General features: G+C 42.3%; 1 protein-coding gene and 1 pseudogene across 3 annotated transcripts in view; both read right to left on the reverse strand.

Moving 5' to 3' along the window:
- Rhobtb3 (Rho related BTB domain containing 3) overlaps positions 1 to 19,549 on the reverse strand; it is a 56,210-nt gene extending 36,661 nt beyond the window's left edge. For both annotated transcript variants that reach the window (XM_029468408.1, XM_021180261.2), the window contains exons 1-4: positions 19,363 to 19,549; positions 19,039 to 19,264; positions 15,280 to 15,466; positions 2,517 to 2,671 (exon numbers count right to left, since the gene is read on the reverse strand). In XM_029468408.1, coding sequence (XP_029324268.1) covers positions 2,517 to 2,671; positions 15,280 to 15,466; positions 19,039 to 19,264; positions 19,363 to 19,364 — 570 coding nt within the window. In that variant the 5' untranslated portion in view covers positions 19,365 to 19,549. The remainder of the gene's footprint in view (positions 1 to 2,516; positions 2,672 to 15,279; positions 15,467 to 19,038; positions 19,265 to 19,362) is intronic.
- Positions 8,034 to 9,357, reverse strand: LOC110307952 (annotated as a pseudogene). The gene has a single exon (XR_002379488.2). The product of XR_002379488.2 is annotated as a methylosome protein 50 pseudogene (transcript).
- Positions 19,550 to 20,127: the final 578 nt, after the last annotated feature.

Here is a 20,127-nt window from a genome sequence, read left to right on the forward strand (position 1 = left end):
GATCAGGGGCCCAGTAATCTGAGTCATGTATCTGAGAGCCTCGTTAGAGCTCTGTCTAACAGAACTGTGTGTGCCAATGGGAAGCTACAAAGCACTCTGAAATGTGAGCTGTATCTAACACTCAAGGAATTGAATCTCACTTTGTATTATTTCAATTAATATTAAAATCTAAATAGCAATAGCCATATGTGAAAGCACAGGCAGTTCTACAAAGTGTTTGTTATTTGCTCCAGGTGGTCACATCCTTTTGGATCCATTAGTTTATGCCCTATGGAAAGTACAACCAGATGATGGGGTTCTCTTAACCCCACAGGCAGGTATCCTCTTACTCAGGACTGAAAGGAATGCCATACAACTCTTCATCCCTACCCGAAACATAAGATTTTAAATGCTCTTTCACTTCAGTATTATCATCTCTACCTGTATTCTTATAAATACCATAATCTCTTACCTCAATATTTCAGTTACAAATTACTACTCAAGAATCTAGAGAGAGACCTGAGGAGATGGCTCAAGTAGAGGTAAAATAAATTACCTAAGTATCTCATGGAAATGCAGTCCTTGATCAAATTAAAATATTTCAAACTCACTACAATAGAAATAGACTGAATTATAGGTATTTATGTTTAATAGAAATCAGTATCATTTCTATTTGTTAATTGTAGCCAGGTCAGTGAACTCCAGAGAATGAAGTCTATAGTCATCTGTAGTAACGGTAATGTTTCAACATAACCATATGTTAAGTCCAAAGATCTCACACTTAAGGTAGAGTTGTTTTGGGTGTTGCCTTTCATTGATTACCAGATTTTTCTACTGAGAAGGGTTATTTCTTAGAGATCTTGATTGTTTAAGACCAGTAAATTGTTAAAAATGCAAATATTTTCCAAAGACCTTATAATTCTTAGTATTAGCTATGGGATAGGTATTGTATGTTGAGACTTAAAATGAATACAAGACATACCAGCACTGCAGCTGAACCAAAGTCTGGCTCTTTCACATCCAACAAGAAGCTGACTATAGAAACAGTCCTACTATGTGTGTGGCTTTTTGTTTTCATTGAAAACAATTTTTTATACAATATATTGTAACTTCAGTTCCCCTCCCCCAAGTCCTCCAGATCCTCCGCAGCCACCCAACTCCACACCTTCATTCTCTCTTTATAAAACAAACTGGCAAACAAACTAATAAACAGAAATGCATAAGAAACACAAAGACACACAAAGCAACAAAACATATAAAAACACTAAATTGTAAACCCTAAAATCAATCAAAAGACCAGAAAGATTGGGGGGGGGGGAAGCCCAAACAAAGCAATATGTACCAAAATCTACACAACTGTCACTTAGCTCAGTCTTTGTTGGCCATCTACTCCTGGGCACGGGGCCTAAGTGTGGTTTGTATTCTCAGTGAGACTCCCTTAGAGAAAAACTAATCTCCTCCTTTGCAAGTGGTTGTCAACTGGGCGTGGCTTGTATAGGGGTGAGGCCTCTTATCCATTTCCCCCTTTCTGTCTCCTCTTTACACAGTTCCCTGAGTCCTGAAGGGAAGGCATATAGAACCGAGTGTACCTTTGAATCATAACAAGATTGGTTGTGAAGTCTTGCTGAACCATGCATAAAAGAAAATCAAGAGTTTTTCAACTCATAAAGAGAACTCTTCAGGCCCACGTGTCCAGGTTCCAAGGCTCATTCAGCTGTATATTGAATATTATAAACCAGCATGGGGAGATGGTTCCATCAGTTAAGTACTTGCTTGGCAAGTACAAGGACCTGATCCATGTGGAGGGAAAATGCTGCTGGGCATGGCGGGAAGTACTGTAACCTCAGCACTAGGAAGGTAGAGACATGCAGACCCCTGGGACTCATTGGCCAGCCAGCTTTGCCACTGGTGAGCTCCGGGTCAATAAGACCTGGTCTCAGAAAACAAGGTAGACAAGAAGAACAACACTCAGGATTGACCTCTGACCTCTGCCCACAACATATATTACCAACACCTCCCCCATACCCCAATAATGCCAAGCATGCTTCTAAAACCGGACCTGGGGTGGGAAATACAGGTGGACCTTTGTGGGACACTGTCTAGCCAGCCTAGCTCACTTGGCAAGTTGCAGGCCAGTGAGAGTCTGTCTTTAAAGAAAGTGAGCTGTGTCTGATAACACATAAGGATGTCCTCTGGCCTTCACATGCAAGTTTGAACATATACACCCATGTACACATGCAGGCATATGTATGTGCACACACACACACACACACACACACAAGATGACTATAAACTTGTGTAAGTTTGTAAAATAACATGAGATTTTGACATATACAATGACCAATATAGTATCAATTCTGAAAGATTCCAAAATTCATCCAAAAATGATAAAAATGTCTGATTAAGTCTATGCCACTAATTCGTTGTTTCTTTAGGTTAAAACAAAGCATGCTCATAAAACTAAAGCTCCAATTGATGCCCTAGAAAGTAGATAAAGTGGCAGCCTGACAAATGACCTCCTAGGGCTTTCCACTTACCACTCCTCCAAAGTACTTTCCAATGTAGAAATCATCAAGGCTGTGAAGTTCCAGATAGGTAGCTCCCAGCTCTTTGGCCAGTTGGATCCCTTCTGTGGTGGTAACACAGCTCCCTCGGTCTGAAGTACATAGGGGGCATGTACAAGGTAATTCTTCTGAGGAAAGGAATATAAAAACAAAGAGTTATAAAATTAATCAGGAAATAAATACATAGGTAGTGTGAATGCTAACGAATACAACCACGGTTCACCAAGCTCAAAGTCTCAGTGTCGACAAAGAGAAAGTCCTCAGGTGAACAAGCATGGACCAAGGGAGAACAAATGGGGTTTTAGAGAATAGAACATTTAGAAGTTGCTGAGTGGACAGTGTTGAGAGGAAGCACAGCAATGGCACTTCCCATCCAGCTAGACAACCCAACATCTTATTAGGGGACGATTAGATCAAATTTAACCATCCAACCGATCGATCGCCGACACAAACCATGAGAACAGAGGACTGGATCTTCTTCTGTCATAAATTGTCCTCCAAGTATATCACCAAATTTGAATAAATCTTACACTTTTATTTTAATGGATTCCTTAATTCGACCTTAATTTTAAAGTTGCATGCCACCCACTCATAAATTTTATATGCAGTGCATTCTTAATGCAGTCATTTAGTTCTACAACATTCTCTAAAGATTTATTTCATTTTATGTTTGGGTATTTTGTCTACATATATTTCTGTGTAGCATGAGTGTCAGGTACTAGCAAAGGCCAGAAGACAATGTGAGATTGCTGGGAACTGGAATTGCAGATCGTTATGAGGCACTATGGGTGCTGGGACAGGACCCCAGGTCCTCTGAAAGAGCAGCCAGTGCTCTTACCTGAGAAGCCATCTCCCCAGTGCCCTAAAACATTCTACTCTAGAGATAAAACTAAATCAAATTAAAATTCATAGATTAAAAGTATTTAATAAAAAAGTGAACTTCTCAGGACTCGTGTGTGAATAACAGCCAAATTTACATCTGGAAAAAGTGTGGCCTATCATATCTTTACAAACACTCTTCCTAAGGCCAAAATACAGCTCCCTGTTCACCAGCCAGCTTTGCTTTGTCTCAGGGATAAATATCAGATGTGCCATGTTCAAATAGCAGCTAAGTCAAAAGAGTGAGGCAGTCTCTGCAAGAACGAACGGCATGTTGTTGCTGTAGTGTGCCTGGGAAGCGCAGTCTAAGGCGTAGAATGTATGTGGGTGGCTCACTGCTTAGTTAGGGTTCCTAGTGCTGTGAAGAAATGCCGTGACCAAAAACAGCCAGCAGAGGAACGGGTTTATTTCACTCAAACTTCCATGGAACAGTTGATCATCAAAGGAAGTGAGACAGGAACTTAAATGGGGCAGGAACCTGGAGGCAGAAGCTGAAGCAGAGGCCATGGAAGGGTGCTGCTTTCTGGCTTGCTCCCCATAGCTAGTTCAGCCTGCTTTCTTATAGAAGCCAGGACTGCCAGCCCAGAAATGGCACCACCCACAATGGGCTACACCTTCCCCATCAATCAATTTAGAAAATGTCAGAGAGCTCTCTACAGCCAGATTTATAGAAGCGTTTTCTCAGTAGAGGTTCCCTCCTCTCAGATACAGTTGTGTCAAGTTGATAGAGAAACTAGCCGGCACAGAGACCCCAGAAACAACTCTTCTCAGGAGTGAATCTGAGAACAGGAAAGACTTCAGCAACAAGGCGGCTGTACCTGAGACCACACAGTCTCTCTGGAGGCTAGCCTCTCAAAGAAAGACAACTGAGCTCCTATAGCTACCCAGTGATTAGATGAGAGACATGGAGAGGACATTACTTTGGGCAAAGCAGCTCCTACCTGTGGAGAGAAATGCCTGAAAGATACTGTGTGCAGCATCAGCTGACAAGCCTCCCAACTGAGGGGGTGTGTGGAAGAGCCACAAAAAGCATTTAAGCAACACTCTCAGGAAGCACAAAACAACCATGTGACTCAGCTACTATGTACAGATGGACCGTGTACGCATATGTATGGGATGTGTGCCACAGTGTCTGAGGCAAGGTCAAAAGATAACTTTCCTTCCACGATGTGGTTCCAGGAATTGAATCCCTGTCCTGGGTCTTGGCAGCAAGCACTTTTACCCACTGAAGCTCAGAAAACACAGTGTAGTGGCACACGCCTTTAATCCCTGAGCACTCAGGAGGCCGAGGCAGGCAGATCTCTGTGCATTAGAGCTCAATCTGGTCGACACAGAGAGTTCCAGGACAGTTACCTAGGGAGACCCTGGGTCAAAAAGAATGAATAAATAAAAATACAGGTCAGAAACCATGTGCTCTTGTCTTCATTTTACAGAAGAGAAAGGGGCAGTTCAGATCAGTCAGGTGACTTAGTCTCTCAAAGCAGAGATTGAAAAACAAAGACAAAAGTGTCACTGGTTCCACCTGATACAAAAAAGTGGCATAGCCAAAAACAGAATCAAGAAGTTTGAATAGAGATGATCAGTTCCCAAAATACAGTGATCAGAAACACGATTAAGCCATGCTTCTTTAATTATGCCATACATCCTAATCGGAACATATCTTTTCTAAGATGTCTTCAGTTTGTAGCAAGCTACTCATGTAGCATTTGGGCCTTCTTGAGAAAGAACAAATGGCTGCTCTCTCTACAAGGCCTTTGTGAACAATGCCTTGCTTTTTCTGAAGACAAAGGTCTCCTTATGTGGCGGGAAGGGGGTGGGTTCGCAGATCTCCTTACTTAGTGTTCCTCCTGGATAAAATTAAGCAAAGTCATCAGTGTTCTGAGAGGAGAATGAGCCCCATGGACAAGTACGGCTAACAGTAATGTTTGCTTGACATTTCTTTCTACTCAGCAAGAAGAAAAACAGTCACACAATTAATTAGCTGTCACTTGGCTAGTTACATGTTTTCTGGATTCCCAAGGATTTCTTTAAACCTGATGTAGACAATTTTTTTTCCCCAACTGGTTACTCTGAGGGTCTCTTCTGAACCATCCCTGTGTTTCCACATATCCACCAGCTGTAGTTACTGCAACATTCTATGCAAAAGTCTTCTTGAGTTGGCTATAGGAGTCAAGAACATACTGATAGACTAAATACATTCATACTAAGCATGTAACCAGAGGACCCAAAATAACACTTAATATTTAATACGGTTCCTCACAGACATAAAATTACTTTTATTGCTACTTTATGACTGTAATTTTGCTACTGTTATAAATTGTAATGTAAATATCTGTTATGCAGGATATCTGAGATGCAATCTCTGTGAAAAGGTCACTTGGTCCCTGTACTGGCTAGTTTTGTGTCAACTTGACACAGGCTGGAGTTATCCCAGAGAAAGGAGCTTCAGTTGAGGAAATGCCTCCATGAGATCCAACTGTAAGGCATTTTCTCAATTAGTGATCAAGNGGGAAAGGCCCCTTGTGGGTGGGACCATCTCGGGGCTGGTAGTCTTGAGTTCTATAAGAGAGCAGGCTGAGCAAGCCAGGGGAAGCAAGCCAGTAAGTAACATCCCTCCATGGCCTCTGCATCAGGATCCTGCTTTCTTACCTGCTTGAGTTCCAGTCCTGACTTCCTTGGTGATGAACAGCAGTATGGAAGTGTAAGTTGCATAAGCCCTTTCCTCCCCAACTGCTTCTTGGTCATGATGTTTGTGCAGGAATAGAAACCCTGACTAAGACAATCCCCAAAGTGGTCATGACCCACATGTTGAGAACCACTGTATTTTGTAAACCAAAATGGCCTTTAACTTTCAGAGATCTGCAGATCTCATGGGCACAGTAGCTCTGAGAATCAGAATTAGTACTGTCTTCAGACCACCCCTAAACACGGGAACACACACACACACTTTGAAGATATTATCATAAGATGTCTTCATTTTTTTTTTTTAAACAGTGAGGTCCTGCATTTGAATAAACAGTATCTCTTTCAGAGGAGTGGCATCTAGAATAGGGTGCATTGTTGGCAAATTTTAGAAATTCTCTTGATAATTTCTAGCTCAGTAATATATAAAAGTTCCAGAACTTGAAAGATAACTTGGAAAAAAAGAAAGAAAAAAACTTGAAAGGCAAGATGCTCATTTACTGCAATTTAAAATTATGGCTGCATCCTAGAGACGTTAACAGATTTGTCCTTCCAAGATATTTTTACCAAAACCCAAATTTGTTCTGGGGATGTGGCTCAGGGTGTGTGCACACACCTGCAATCCCAGGAGTGGTGAGATGGAGGCAGACAGATTATAAATTCAGTGTCATTCTTGTTTATATAATGGATTCAAGGTTAGTCTGGCCTTCAAGAGACACTGTCTCAAAAAAGCAAAAATCCAAAAAATTTATTCAGAGCCAAGTATGTAAAACTGTCACACTGCCAAGTTTGTTTTAAAAAAAATGTGTAATAGGGTCAACTATGGTAGTAATCTCTGCCTTTCAGAAGCTAAAATATGAGAATAGTATATTTATGATATGCCAGAGCTATATAGCAAGCACTTTCTCAAACAAATTTATGCATGCAAAGTTATGCAAATTTATACTTACACACACACACACACACACACACACACACACACACATACACATACACCAAGGAAACAAAACTGCTCTGCTAAAGAAGCTCTAAAAAGATCTCCAAGAGATTTATCCAGCTCCCTCAAGTGTACTGTGGAAGATGAGGTGATGGGGAGCAGTGAGGCCTGTGAGTTACCAGCCAGACTTAGTTGTATAATTAACATGTAATCACATCTTTAGTCAATTCACTTCATGATGTTAGTGAAAATGACTGTTTGCTTTTATTCTTTTCTTTTTTTTTTAAAATGATAAAAGTCTTTACCTTTCAGTATTTCCAACAGTTTCCCTGATACTGTATCTCAAATCTTAGGAGTCCAAAAATACATTCAGACTTCAGCTCTCCAGAGGAAGGTACCCAGATCAATTTTTAGTTGGGAAAAATGACAGATTTCTCTGTAACAATCCATGTCAATTTTCCCACGTCACTGAAACACTTTTAAGCGGTCCATCATCCCTACAACTTATCTGTGAAATCTGGGACAGGAAAACACTCATCTCTCACATACAACACCAAGGAAGGAAAGGGTGAGCAAGCGCTACACTGCAGGGCCAAATTTATTCACCTAGAAAATGGATTTGACTCAGTATAACAGGGATTTGTACAAAACTGTTTTGTCTTCTCAAGGTACATTGGGCTAGACTTTTGTATATGGAAGTAATACCATAATAGTGAATTAAACTCTATATAAAAATAAGTTACGGAGCTGGAGGGATGGCTCAGTGGTTAAGAGCACCGACTGCTCTTCTGAAGGTCCTGAGTTCAAATCCCAGCAACCACATGGTGGCTCACAACCATCTGTAATGAGATCTGATGCCCTCTTCTGGTGCATCTGAAGACAGCTACAGTGTACTTAGATACAATAATAATAAATAAATCTTTAAAAAAAATAAGTTACGCACCTCTGAGTAGTGTGAAGTACTCCCAAAAATCTAGGGATACCCACATTCCATATCCCTAACACAGCCAATTTCCAGACATGGGAAGCATAAAATCCTCTGGTCACTTTGTCAGGGGTAAAGAGCATTGCTTTGGGAAAGCTGAAGAATAATTTTCTCCACTCCAAACTATACACCGCACTCACACACGTGTACTCACATACACCCATTTCCAGAGGAAGTTTCTTCCTCCGAGTCACTGTGGGATGCAGCTTCCCTCAGGCTGAGGAGGGCTTGTTTTGTTTTTTCTGAAATCCATTCTACTCCACAACACTGTCAGGTCCAGGGTTTGGGAGAGGCTCTAACGGCACAACATGGTGGATGACCTGATGGTCCCAGCCAACTGTGGTAAGAAGGGAGTGATTGAGTGGAGACCACGTAGCATCTCTCACAAAGTCTCTGTGGGCTCGACTTTAAACACCTCAGAAAAGCTTGAATCCAGCACAGCAAGTGAACAGTCTTCACTGAGAGAAGTCAGGAGAGAATACCATTCTAGTGACACACTGGGAGTGCACAGCTGAGCTGAGGGTACAGCTTGCATTCTTGGTGTCCACAAGGGAGACAGATCCATTCTCGTCACCAAAAGCAAAGACTTCATTCACTCTCATGAGGATGCCAAGCCAAGGCAGTAGGGAGGTAGCCAGATGCATTGCAGCCCATCTGTGATGCCGGCTTGGGACAGTGGGTATCCCAGAGCAAAATTCTACTGTCCTCACGACATGAAAGAAACACAGTCTTTGTGGGGAGAGGCAGCAACACAGGTAACCTGTCCTGCATGAGCTCGGTATGAATTCTGTGACACCTGTTGAGCCAGGTCCCAAATGTTGATGCAGCAGTCTTTGCTACCACTGACAGCTTGTGTGCCAGAGCTCAGGACAGTGACAGTAGACACAATGTCATCATGCTCATCCTTGCAGAACTTGCTGACTATAAGTGTCTTGTTCTCATCTAGCTCCCACAATTCAACAGCACCGGAATCAGAAGCCACCAGGATACCTTTGTCCTCCACCCAAGTGAGGTCAGCTATTCCAGCCTCGGTCTGGACGCCAGCAGAGCAGAAACCTTCATTGGGGGCCGCACTAGGATCCTTGGAAAACCACAGAGAACCTACCCAGCAGCTACCACTCAGGCTGGAGACACCCCCCCCCCCCACGAGCAGAAGGGAACCATCAGACTGGTACCGTGCAGCCTCCAACTGACGTTCCATGCATGCCGGCGCATTGGGGGGTAGGTTCTACTCGCGGGCCGCCGGGGGAACGAGCGGAGGAGGGGTGTCCTTCCGCATCTCCACGATTCCAAATCTAACCTAGACCCAGACTCGACGAGAGACCCTGACTCGGCGCTGGAGGGACCGCACACGTCGACTGTTTTCATTTAGATTATTTATAAACAATATATTTACCCACTGACAAAACATTTACGAGTACCTACTACCAATAAAGATAGAAAGATACAAAGCTGAAGGATTCATGACCAACTGACCAGGGCAGATGTGACTGCAAACATTTGCAATATAGAGAATACAAAATAAAGGTATTCAAAGTTACCATAGGAACAGAGAAGACCCCCATGGAAAGTGTACAGAAAAGGTAATGGTTCACAGCTAAGGATGAATCTGCTAAGCTGTTACAGAAGGAGGTTGTGCAAGGGGCACTGGCTGCAATCAGAATAGACAGTGTGGGCAGAGGTGTGGGCCAGAACAAGAAACCCATTTCCACTCAAAATAAAAATAAAACCCTAATTTTTATAACTTTTATTTGTGTTTACATGTATTTCTGTGTGTATCTGCCACGTGTAGGTGGGTACCTGTGGAACCTGGAAAAAGATGCTGACTTCCCTGGAGTTACAAATAGTTGTTCTGGGAATCAAACTCAGGTCCCCTGGAGGAACAGCAAGTGTTTTTCACCACGGAGGCATCTCTCCAATCCCATATTTCCACTTTTAAAATCTCAAGATGGCAAGCTAAGCCCATGTTGCTATCTCTCCTATCTGCTAAACCAAACATGTGACTAAATAAAAGGGAGCTGTCAAAGAGGAGGAGGAAGGGAGGGAGGGAGGAAAGAAGGAAGGAAGGGTAGGAGTTGGGAGAGAGGACTGTAAACAGACACTAGCAATGCCTGGCAAATGACAGCAAATAGCAGCAGACTAAAGCAGAGTAAGCAGTCAGAGTACAGGTGGTTTCACACACTGAAGCGACCTCCAGTGTTCCCAGCTCAAACATGGGAAGCAGGAAACAGCAGGACCACAGGCAGATGGCTGGCAGATGGCCAAAGCACACTGGTGGAAGGAAACAGCTAGCCCCACTAACCCTGTGTAGACTCCCACGTCTACCCCAGCCACAGACAGCAGCTGCCCAGAACAAGAAAAAGGAATCGATCCAGCCAGGAAAATGCAGTGCAAAAGTAAATAAACAAAAATTTCCATATCATTTGAGAAACTGCTACATCTTGACACAAAACTCACTGAATAAATTTACAATGCCTAAAGGAAACCCATTTAACATTCAACCAAAGAGAATTAGCTATAAGTAACTGAGTATTTTTAAGGAATTGTATCTTTAAGTATCTCTAAGTATCTAAAAGTATCTTTAAGTCAGGAATAAGAAATTGTGAGTAAGCCATTTAGAGATTTTAGATACACACAAAAAATTGAAATTAAAAATTTAAACAACAACAACAAAAAAGTGGCAGAAAAAAAACTTATGTACAAGTCAGAGAGAAGAAGCCAAGAACAAAGCAACATAAAGATATGCTGTAATTGAAATGCTTGGGAGGCAGAAGCAGGAAGACCACGAGTTCAAGGCCAGCCTGGGGTACAGGGTGAGCTGCTACCACAAAGAAAGAGGGGTGAGGGAGAGGAAGAAGGGATTCAGCAACAGAAAATAAGAAAGCCATGAGGGTTGGGAAAGATCCAGAATTACCAACATCAGCCCACTGAAGGCCTGTAGAGAGGGAAAAAAAATGGTGGGGTGCTGGCAGCTGCAGCCAGAAAGGAAGAGTCCTCCAAAGAGTAGCGTCAGGTTCTCCAAGGAGTCCAGTGGGACGATTACCCAAAGTGGGAATTGTGTCCTACAGTGTTCAAGAAGTGGTCAGAAGCCAGATCATGAAGGAGGAGTTTACAATACAAAGTTACTAAGATGAATACAAACGCTGGATAAGAAGAAAAGTGCTAACGGGAACCTCTGGTTTAAAAACCGATGTCATGTCCAGCTTCACTGCAAGAACCTGGACACAATGATACCTTCAATGGTGTGTAGCCCAGAACCCAGCTGGGTCATTCTGATCACCATCCCCCCCACAAAAAGGAAACTGAACTACTACAGCAACGTCTAAGTTTGTGATGACTTCCAGCAAGTAAGGAAGCACTGAAAACTGACTGAAGCTATCCTGGAAAGACACCAGAGTAATAGATCACAAAATACTGAACCGTAAAAACCAGTCCCTATAAACCATAATGAATTTAAAGAGTTGGGGGAAGGCAGAGAGAAGCAGAAAGCTGCTTATAGAGGAAAGCCAACTACAGAGTAAGAGAGAGAGCAGAGCACACTATTGCAGGTATGTGTTCTGCAGCTCATACAAAAGAATGGGTCAACCTCTGGTTTAAAAACCGATGTCATGTCCAGCTTCACTGCAAGAACCTGGACACAATGATACCTTCAATGGTGTGTAGCCCAGAACCCAGCTGGGTCATTCTGATCACCATCCCCCCACAATCCCCCTTGTAAAATGTCCATGTCAAAAAGCCTCCACCAAGAAGAAAAAGACATTGCGGATCAATTGTAGATCAAAGACTACTACTGTTTACATTTTGAACTGGGAAAAAAACCCTAGTTACTAGGATAAGCAAGAAAATGTAAATGTGGATATTTTAAATAGTCTACCAGATAAAAAATATCTCACATTTCTTGAGTGATGGCCATTTTATGCACAAGATGTGATTCATAGTTTGTTCTTATATGATAATTATTGAAGCCATCAGGAGTGAAAGAAAATCCCATGTTTACAACGTAGTCTCAAATTATCTAGAAGAGAAAATGCATGGGTGCATGTATATGCATGCGTGTTATAAATTCTGCAATTCAATGTTTTATTCTTGACAATTTTCTTAAGTTTGAAATTTGAAAAAATAAAAGAGAAAAACTAAGTTCCTAAAAAATTTAAAGCAATGACTGTGCTCATTTCACTCGTATTATGACAGGATTTTCCTGAGTTTACATCAGAAAGAAGGAAGCAAAAGCAGGAGGCGAGACCCGGTTGACTATGGCACTGACACTTCAAGCTGCCTGTGCTTTCTATGGGGATGCCTGGGAGAAAACTCAATAATGTATTCTTCTGACACAATTACATGCTGTAAAATGGGCAAATATATATAATATATATGTTTATAAAACAAATATATATAATAATATATATGTTTGATCACAATCACTGTCTCTTTGCATTCCTTAAGATCCTATTGGATGAGGCCACTCTGAAAGAGCCATCAGTGTTTTCTGGATGCTACTAAGTAAATTAACTTTAGGTTCAGAAAGCTGTCACTCATAGCCTGCAGCACCTCCTGAAACTGTAAGCAAATGGTAATTGTCCTGGCACAGGAGTGACTTTCAGAAATATTCAGGCCACACAGTGCAGACCTGACAGACATCAGAAACCATAGCGCTCTGAGCTGAAATATGAACTCAGGCGCCTGGGGCTAGAAAGATGTGGAGAGTGAAGAAATTAGAAGAAAAACTAATTATCACTCTCTTCTCTCTACTGGAAATATCGCAAAGTAATGCATATGAAGATATCATCAGAGAATTTACAACCCAAAGGACAAAAGAATAAAATTAAAAGAAGTGCTAAGCTATTAAATAGAAGCATCTTTTAGGCTACTGTGTTAGACATTAGTGGCATTTAACAGTTTTTCATATTTGAAATTTGTTTTGTTCTTTGCATATTATAAATAAATATTTACTTTTATATTTGTATGTACCTGAATTGTGGGTATTAAAAAAACTGTATAAATTTGAGGACCTCCAAATATCTGCAGCTTACCCATTTAGGAACCCCACCACCAAAAAAAAAGATTCCACTTTAAAAGATTAAGTGAGGGTCTGGAGAAATGTCTCAGCAGTTAGTGCTCCTGCAGAGTCCATATTTGTTTTCTAGCACCCACAATGGGCAGCTCACTACCATCAGTAAAGCCAGTATGAGGGGATCTAATACCCTCTTCTAGCTCTGAGAGAACTGCATTAACAGGGTAGACATAAATTCATGCAGACATACACCCATTTAAAAAAAAATAAAAACACCAAAAATTTTTAAAAGATTAACAAAGAATTGAAACCCAGCAGGGATGACAACAATAAAGTGAGTTTGAGATTTACTTAGTACAAAATCAAACACGTTTCTCAACCTACTTGACATGGGTGATGTGAGAGAAAAATGAGTTTAGCAGGGTGTATTTTAGGTGTACAGAGAGGGAGAAGGAATTTAGTAGGCAGAGAGTCATATCCATGGGGATACAGGTGAGGGGGTCAGGCTATAGCCATATCAGCGGAATGAAGATATCATATGTACGTAAGTGTACGTAAGTGTACAAAGAAAGCCAGGGATACAACGTGAAAGTTTATGTCTAGGTAGAGAGCTTAAGTACCAAATAAGCTCTCTGTGTTGCTGCTGCATATGGGAGGTCAGAGAGGGCACCAGAGAAGAGGGGAGAGGTTAGGAGAACCAGGAAACAGTAGCTCCTGTAGTGGAGCAGGAAGTGTTGGATAATTTCAAAGAGAGAATTGTGACTTAAGTGCAACAAATTTGACAAACAAGCATTTAATGCTCACCCTGGAGAGCTTAATGCAAATACAACAGCTGAAGGGGAAGCTCCAAGAGGCTGGGGGAGCTGTCTCAAGAATTAAGGATAACTCTTTCAAGAATCATGAATAGGAAAGAAAAAAAATTGGAGAAGTCCTGAGAATGTGAGGCCAAGGGCAGGTCAAGCTTGTTTTCTCTGTAAGTTACTAGGGTGAAACATACCTGGCCTGTGGTCCAGCAATCCCCTGGAAGGGACAACCCAAGTATCAGAAGGACCGTGTAGACATAGTTTATGGCACATTTATGCAATGGCATAATATACAGCAATTAAATGAGGAAGCAATATGCACACACTCCTACTGTGCAACTCTGTATGTGTGATGTTCAGGAACAGGCAAGGCCATCAGAAGCCAGAGAGCAACAGCTTCCTCTACAGAGGATGTTATACTTAAGTAAAACAGATTAAGCCGTACTCTTGGGTTAGCAAGCCATGGGTTCCTTACTGTGCTGGTTAGTTTTATGTCAACTTGATAGCAGCCAGATTCATTTTGGAAGTGGAAACCTCAATTGAGAAAATGCCCCGTGGTACATCCTGGCTGATAACTGATGTAAGAGGCCCCAGATCCATGTGGGATCTACCTCGCCTGGTTTGGTGGTCCTGGTTCTATAAGAAAGCAGCTTTAGCATGTCACGAAGGGTGAGCCAATATGTAGCACTCCTCAATGGCTTCTGCTTTAGCTCCCACCTTGAGATTTCTGCCCTGCTTGACTTCCTGTCCTGATTTCTCTTCGTGATGGAATTACTCGCAACAGCCCCAACTTCCTTTGTGCCCTATCACAGCAATAGAAACCTAACTAAGACACTATACTACGATCTCAAAAGTTTTTTTTCAAACAAAGAATTAAAATTTAAAGACTGTTTTACTAAGGAAATGCCATTGAGTACATTTAGAAAATACTACCAATTCAAAATGAGTCTTGGGTTGTCCTTGAGATATCTGATGATCTTGTGCACAAGAGCACAGTCTGAGACAGACTGAGTCATCGGAACCTTCCAAGCATGTTGTAATAAACAGCCCTTGCTTGGTCCGAGCTGTGCGTGTATTCCACTCACTCCCAGTTATCTGTCTAACCATCCTGCTCACATGCATACATCTCTGCATGGGGAATGTAGCCTTGCCCATGGAATGGATCTTAAGATAGTCAATAAGATATTATTTAGGCTCAAAGCCAGCCTAATAATACACTTCATATGTCAATAGAACACAATTACTGATGTACAGCAGGAGAGCAACTTAAGCGAAGATTTGTATGTAAACCATAGTAGAAGTTTGTGAATCTCCCATCTGGTATCTAAAGAACAATGAGTTGTTTACATTTTCAAACAGAACTGTATTCATCATTAATCAACTCTTCTTTGTAAACATGGTATTTGCATGCTCATTACAAAAAAAATTTGCACACTTACCATTTTGTCTCGTACCAACAGCTGCAATGATTACTGGAACTGAGTTTGATGCTCTTTTAATCACTGGAATATAGTTATCCTTTACTTCGTGGAATGAAAACTTATCATTCACATTGTATTTGATCACAATGATGTCGGCACCCCCAATTAGGTTTCGGGAGGTGTACCAATCACTGTCAAAAATGTCCTAAACAGAAATGCAAACGTCAACATTTAGTTCGTTTATCTTCAAATCATTCCCCGAACTCATTGTCATATCAGTTATAATTATAACTGTTCGTGTAAATGTTCCACGTATGTTGGCTTTTAGAAGTTATGAAAATATATTTTTAAATGGCATGGTGGTTTGATTAAGGATGGTCCTATAGACTATGAATGCTTGGTTCCCAGTTGGTGGAACGCTTAGGAGGTGAGTAAAGTGCTGGACTAGGAATGCTCACACTTCCATATGTGAATGTTCCAATCAAGCAATATCTACGTGACAGAGCTTTTAGCCTATGACAGAAATGCCTGTTTACAGAGAGAGGTTCTTGTCCCATCTCCATACAAACCTCCTTAGGAAGCCTATTGAGAACGAGAGTTGCATTGCAGAATTTTTAAATAGGGACAAATTATCAACAACCCAACAGATAAAGCATATTTTAAGAGAGCACAAAAGAGCAGAAATAGGAAGGCAAACAGAGCTATCAGGGTCAAAGGCAAAGGACTGAGGACAGTTCAGGATATAGTGTTAGGGTATAAGGGGCAATGGGCATGGGGAGAAGTGACCATACCCATATAGCCCAAAAAGATGAGAACACCGAACTCCCAAGTCAACAAAACACAAACTCTCACAGGTCTAAGCATATCTGTAAATATTCACATTCAGAATATGCGAGTGAAACACAGTAAGGAAGCTGAAGGGTAACAGTAATAACAAGAAAACATCAGAGACCTGGGATTCAAACCCAACAGCCACTTAACACCTAGAAAACAAGGTAGAAATTGGTTTTCACATTCCAGTAGTTAGGAATCCCAGAGTTATCAGAGAATTATGTGGGGGCGGGGGGCCATTAAAAGAAAACATGGGAAAGGGGGCTTAAGTATTAGCAATTTACTCTGTGGTATTGAGGCTAAGACAACTGCAAACACTTAGTTGTAACACAATCTAGAGCTTCAAGCCTGTATAAGAAAATAGAAATAAACATCATGGTTTATTCATTTTTTATTCATTCATTCATTTCTCAGTTCTTTGAGACTGTCTAATGTAGCCCAGGCTGGCCCAAACTGATATCTCTTTTTCCTCTGCCTCCCAAGACCTGGGATTATAGGCAGGAGCCAGGAGGTCCAGCTAACCTCATTGCATTAGAACATAATTTGTACAGAGAGGAAAACAAAAATCTAGAAATATGAAATTAAATAATAATATGACTACAAAAGAGAGAGGTAGGAGAATATAAGCCATGAACTTTATCTAATGAATTTGAAACAGATTTCTTTAAAAAGCGTCAAGATAGATGGCAAGCAGCCAGAGTAGGGCCAGTCAGCTACAGAAAATAACTAGAAAAAAGGGAAGCTCTTCCAGATCCTTCCAACCTCATGGCAGCAGTAACGCCTTCCTTTTAGGCTGCATCACAGAGAAAATGATCCACTGGTTTCTAGAAAGATGAGGAAATCCATGTGTCCCAGCCCTTGTAAATCAGTTCCAGGATTTCCCTGGGATGTTACACAACCAACTTGGGGGGCCACACTGGAGTGTCAAGCTTATTTTTTAAAAAACAAAATCTGAGTTCCTACAGGGAACCAAGAACTTCATTCTGTTTGATGAGTGTGTGCAGGTCCTGCACTGGTGTAAATCTTGACTGACATGAGAAACTCTGCCATGCTTCGTGTAAGTACTATATGACTGCACTAAAGCTGTAATAGGCACTTTATTATGGCAGCTATCGCTTTTGGAGCACCTAGAGCCACCATACTTGGGACTTTACCCTTCAGCACAGCTCTAGGATAGATAGGGAAAACAAGCCTGAGAGGGGGGTGAGCAATTTACCAAAACCACATATAGTGAGAGCATGGGGGGTGCAAGCTGTCCCTTTTGTCGTCCAAAGCACTGTTTGCTATTCTGACTCAGTACATATGCCAATCCCAGCTGACAGGCATCACCAACCGTCACATTGCTGGCAGAATTTACTTGCATTCAAGAGGAAGACCCAGAAGCTCAGAGAGAATAACTGCCTATTTAATTCACTGTGCTTGAGGGCTCATCCAATCTGGGAAGTTGTACCCAGTGACAAATGTGTCGTCACAGACTGTGAGCACACACAGTTGGAATTCCCTTAATAAACCATAACAGTCAGGATGTGACAAGAGTCAAGACCACAAAGCTTATTTCACCCATTTTGAAGATTTTGTTTTATCTATTTTATTTTTATAAAATGACTGGCTCTTGGCTAAATTGACACAGGCAGGAAAGGGTTAACTCTCAAATTAAAACAAAACAAAAAGCAAATCCCAACATCCTAATTCATCTTCTCTTATGTTTTCTGTATTTACTCCATCAATTCATCGCACATTTATTCAACAGGACACTGAATAAGTAATACTTTTAGGCTACAAGATCTTTCATAATAAAAGGGCTCAAAGTAACTGTGCCTACAAGTCCTTCCTACTGGCATCTTTTGATGCTGTCATCACTGTCATACCTGAAGGCTAGGTAGCATCCTTTCATTTATTTCAGCACACTGATATGAGTTTCCAGTTAAAAAGTGCTTTCTTTCCATAATAGGAAAATATGCTCAAGAAAATTTTCTCTTTACTTTTTACACATTTCTATTCAAAAGTATGCTAGTTCTCCTTAGCGCTGGTAGTTTTCTTTAAACAAGAAACAAAAACCCGTCTTTCTAATGTAAAAATCTCACATAATTTGTACCTTTTTTAAGACCCAAAAGTTTAAACATTTATATATTATGTATATATAGTAATCTTTAGCTGAAAAATATATAACTACAATATCAGCAAGGAATCACAGATTTAAAATTAAATGAAGACACTTGAAATATATAGTGCTACTGTGTTGTGAAGATATTTGAAAGTCAGGGAGCTGTCTTCTTTGTCCTTTTATCAAACACTTGAGAGTCAAGCTACTCAAGAGACAAGCTAAGACTTATTTTATTCAACTATCATAAACATGAAGATTTATTTAAGTTCTTCGTGGTATTTCCAATTTATTAACCACTAAAACAAAAGGCTAATATATGAGCATTAGCATTATTTAAAAACTAATCTTTTCAGAGGTTAATAATCAACAAATAAGCCATTTAAAATTAGTTCTCAAATCCCATCCTTTCTTCCCTTTTTCCCATACTATTTTTGACCTGTCCCTGTCTAGAGTATTTTTGCCTACGTTGAGCTGTAAAGGGCAGTATTTATAGAACACATCTCCCTATCCTCCACGGGGTGGACATGAAAACATGACTCTTGGCCAGTGGAACTTCGTGACCCTGTTTGGGGTTGGCACATTCAACTGTCAGCTGTCCACTAAAGAACAAGTCTTGAAACACAGTAACTGCTCTATATTGCCCTGGGGCCATTTTACCTTACAGACGTGACTGGGCTGCCCCCACCACCTCCAAATTGTAACAAAGGATGGGATTTGCCAAAAAATGTAAAAACACAAAAACAAACTAAAAAACTCTCCAGGCAATCAGGAAATTAAAGAAAGGAGGGGAGGAGGGATCCAAAAAGGCAAGCTCCTTTTTCCTGGGCACCACTGCCCCTTACCCAGACGGGACAGTCGTGCACCACCAGCTTGACGTTCCCGAACGCACTGGCCTGGTACTCAGTGAACACCGGGCGCGCGACCGTGCTGGCCGCGTTCAGCAACAAGCTACTCTCGTCCCCCGACACCAGCGGGCTTCTTCCCAGGTATGTGCGGATGAGCCCCGACGGCCGGTTGTCCTGGTGGAACGTGTCGCCCTCGTTCCCCAACGCCACGATGTGGATGGACCTGCGGGGCCGAGAGGGGCGCGGTGAGCGGGTGGGTACAGCCAGGGCGCGTGGCACGTCCCGGACCCAGACCGTGGCAGAACGGCGACGCGTACGTACATGATCGTGGCTGGCAGGGCGGCGCGGAGATGGCAGCGGGCGGCCTGGCGGGGGCCGGGGCGACGCTCTCACTGCAGTCAGCTCATCCCCGGCCGCGGCCCTCGCGCTCCTACGACGCGGCGCTGCCGACGCAGAGGAGCGGGCCGGGAGTGAGCGGCCAGCCGGGCGCGGGCAGCGCTGCGGTCCCTGGTCGCCGCGCCTCCGTCCGGGCTCCGCCTCCGCTCGGCGGGGCCGGAGGCCCGCACGTGTCGCCCCGAGAGTCCGGCGCGCGGGGGAGCTGGCTGCTGGCCGAGGCCGCGGGACACAAAGGAGCGGTGGGCGCGGGGACGACGCCGGAGCCCGGGAGCAGCTCGCCGCCAATCCGCCTGCAGCAAGTTTCCTCAACTCGGAAGGCTGAAACCTGAGCCGGGAGCGGGGGAGGGGCGGCCTGGCCCCCGCCGGGGACCAGAAGAGAGCCCAGCGAGGAGCAGCCCCCTGCCCACCCCGCGGTCCCGTACCCACCCCAGCCTTCGCAGAAAGTGTGTTATCATTTTTTGTCAATTTACAACATGCGCTTTGGCTGTTTTGTAAAATCGTACTTGTGAAGAAGGAAAAAAAAAAAAAAAGGCAACATTCATGCAGCTGCAGAAAAGGTTCTTTGTTCACGCACCAATTAATTTGCGGGTGTCACTTTGGAAAGGTCATTTACTATTGCAAGCTATATTTGGCATATTTTAACCAAGATTGTGGAATTTGAAGTGTTGGGATTTTTAATGTGTGATTTTT

This window comes from Mus caroli, chromosome 13 (genome assembly GCF_900094665.2).
Source record: "Mus caroli chromosome 13, CAROLI_EIJ_v1.1, whole genome shotgun sequence".
Taxonomy (NCBI): domain Eukaryota; kingdom Metazoa; phylum Chordata; class Mammalia; order Rodentia; family Muridae; genus Mus; species Mus caroli.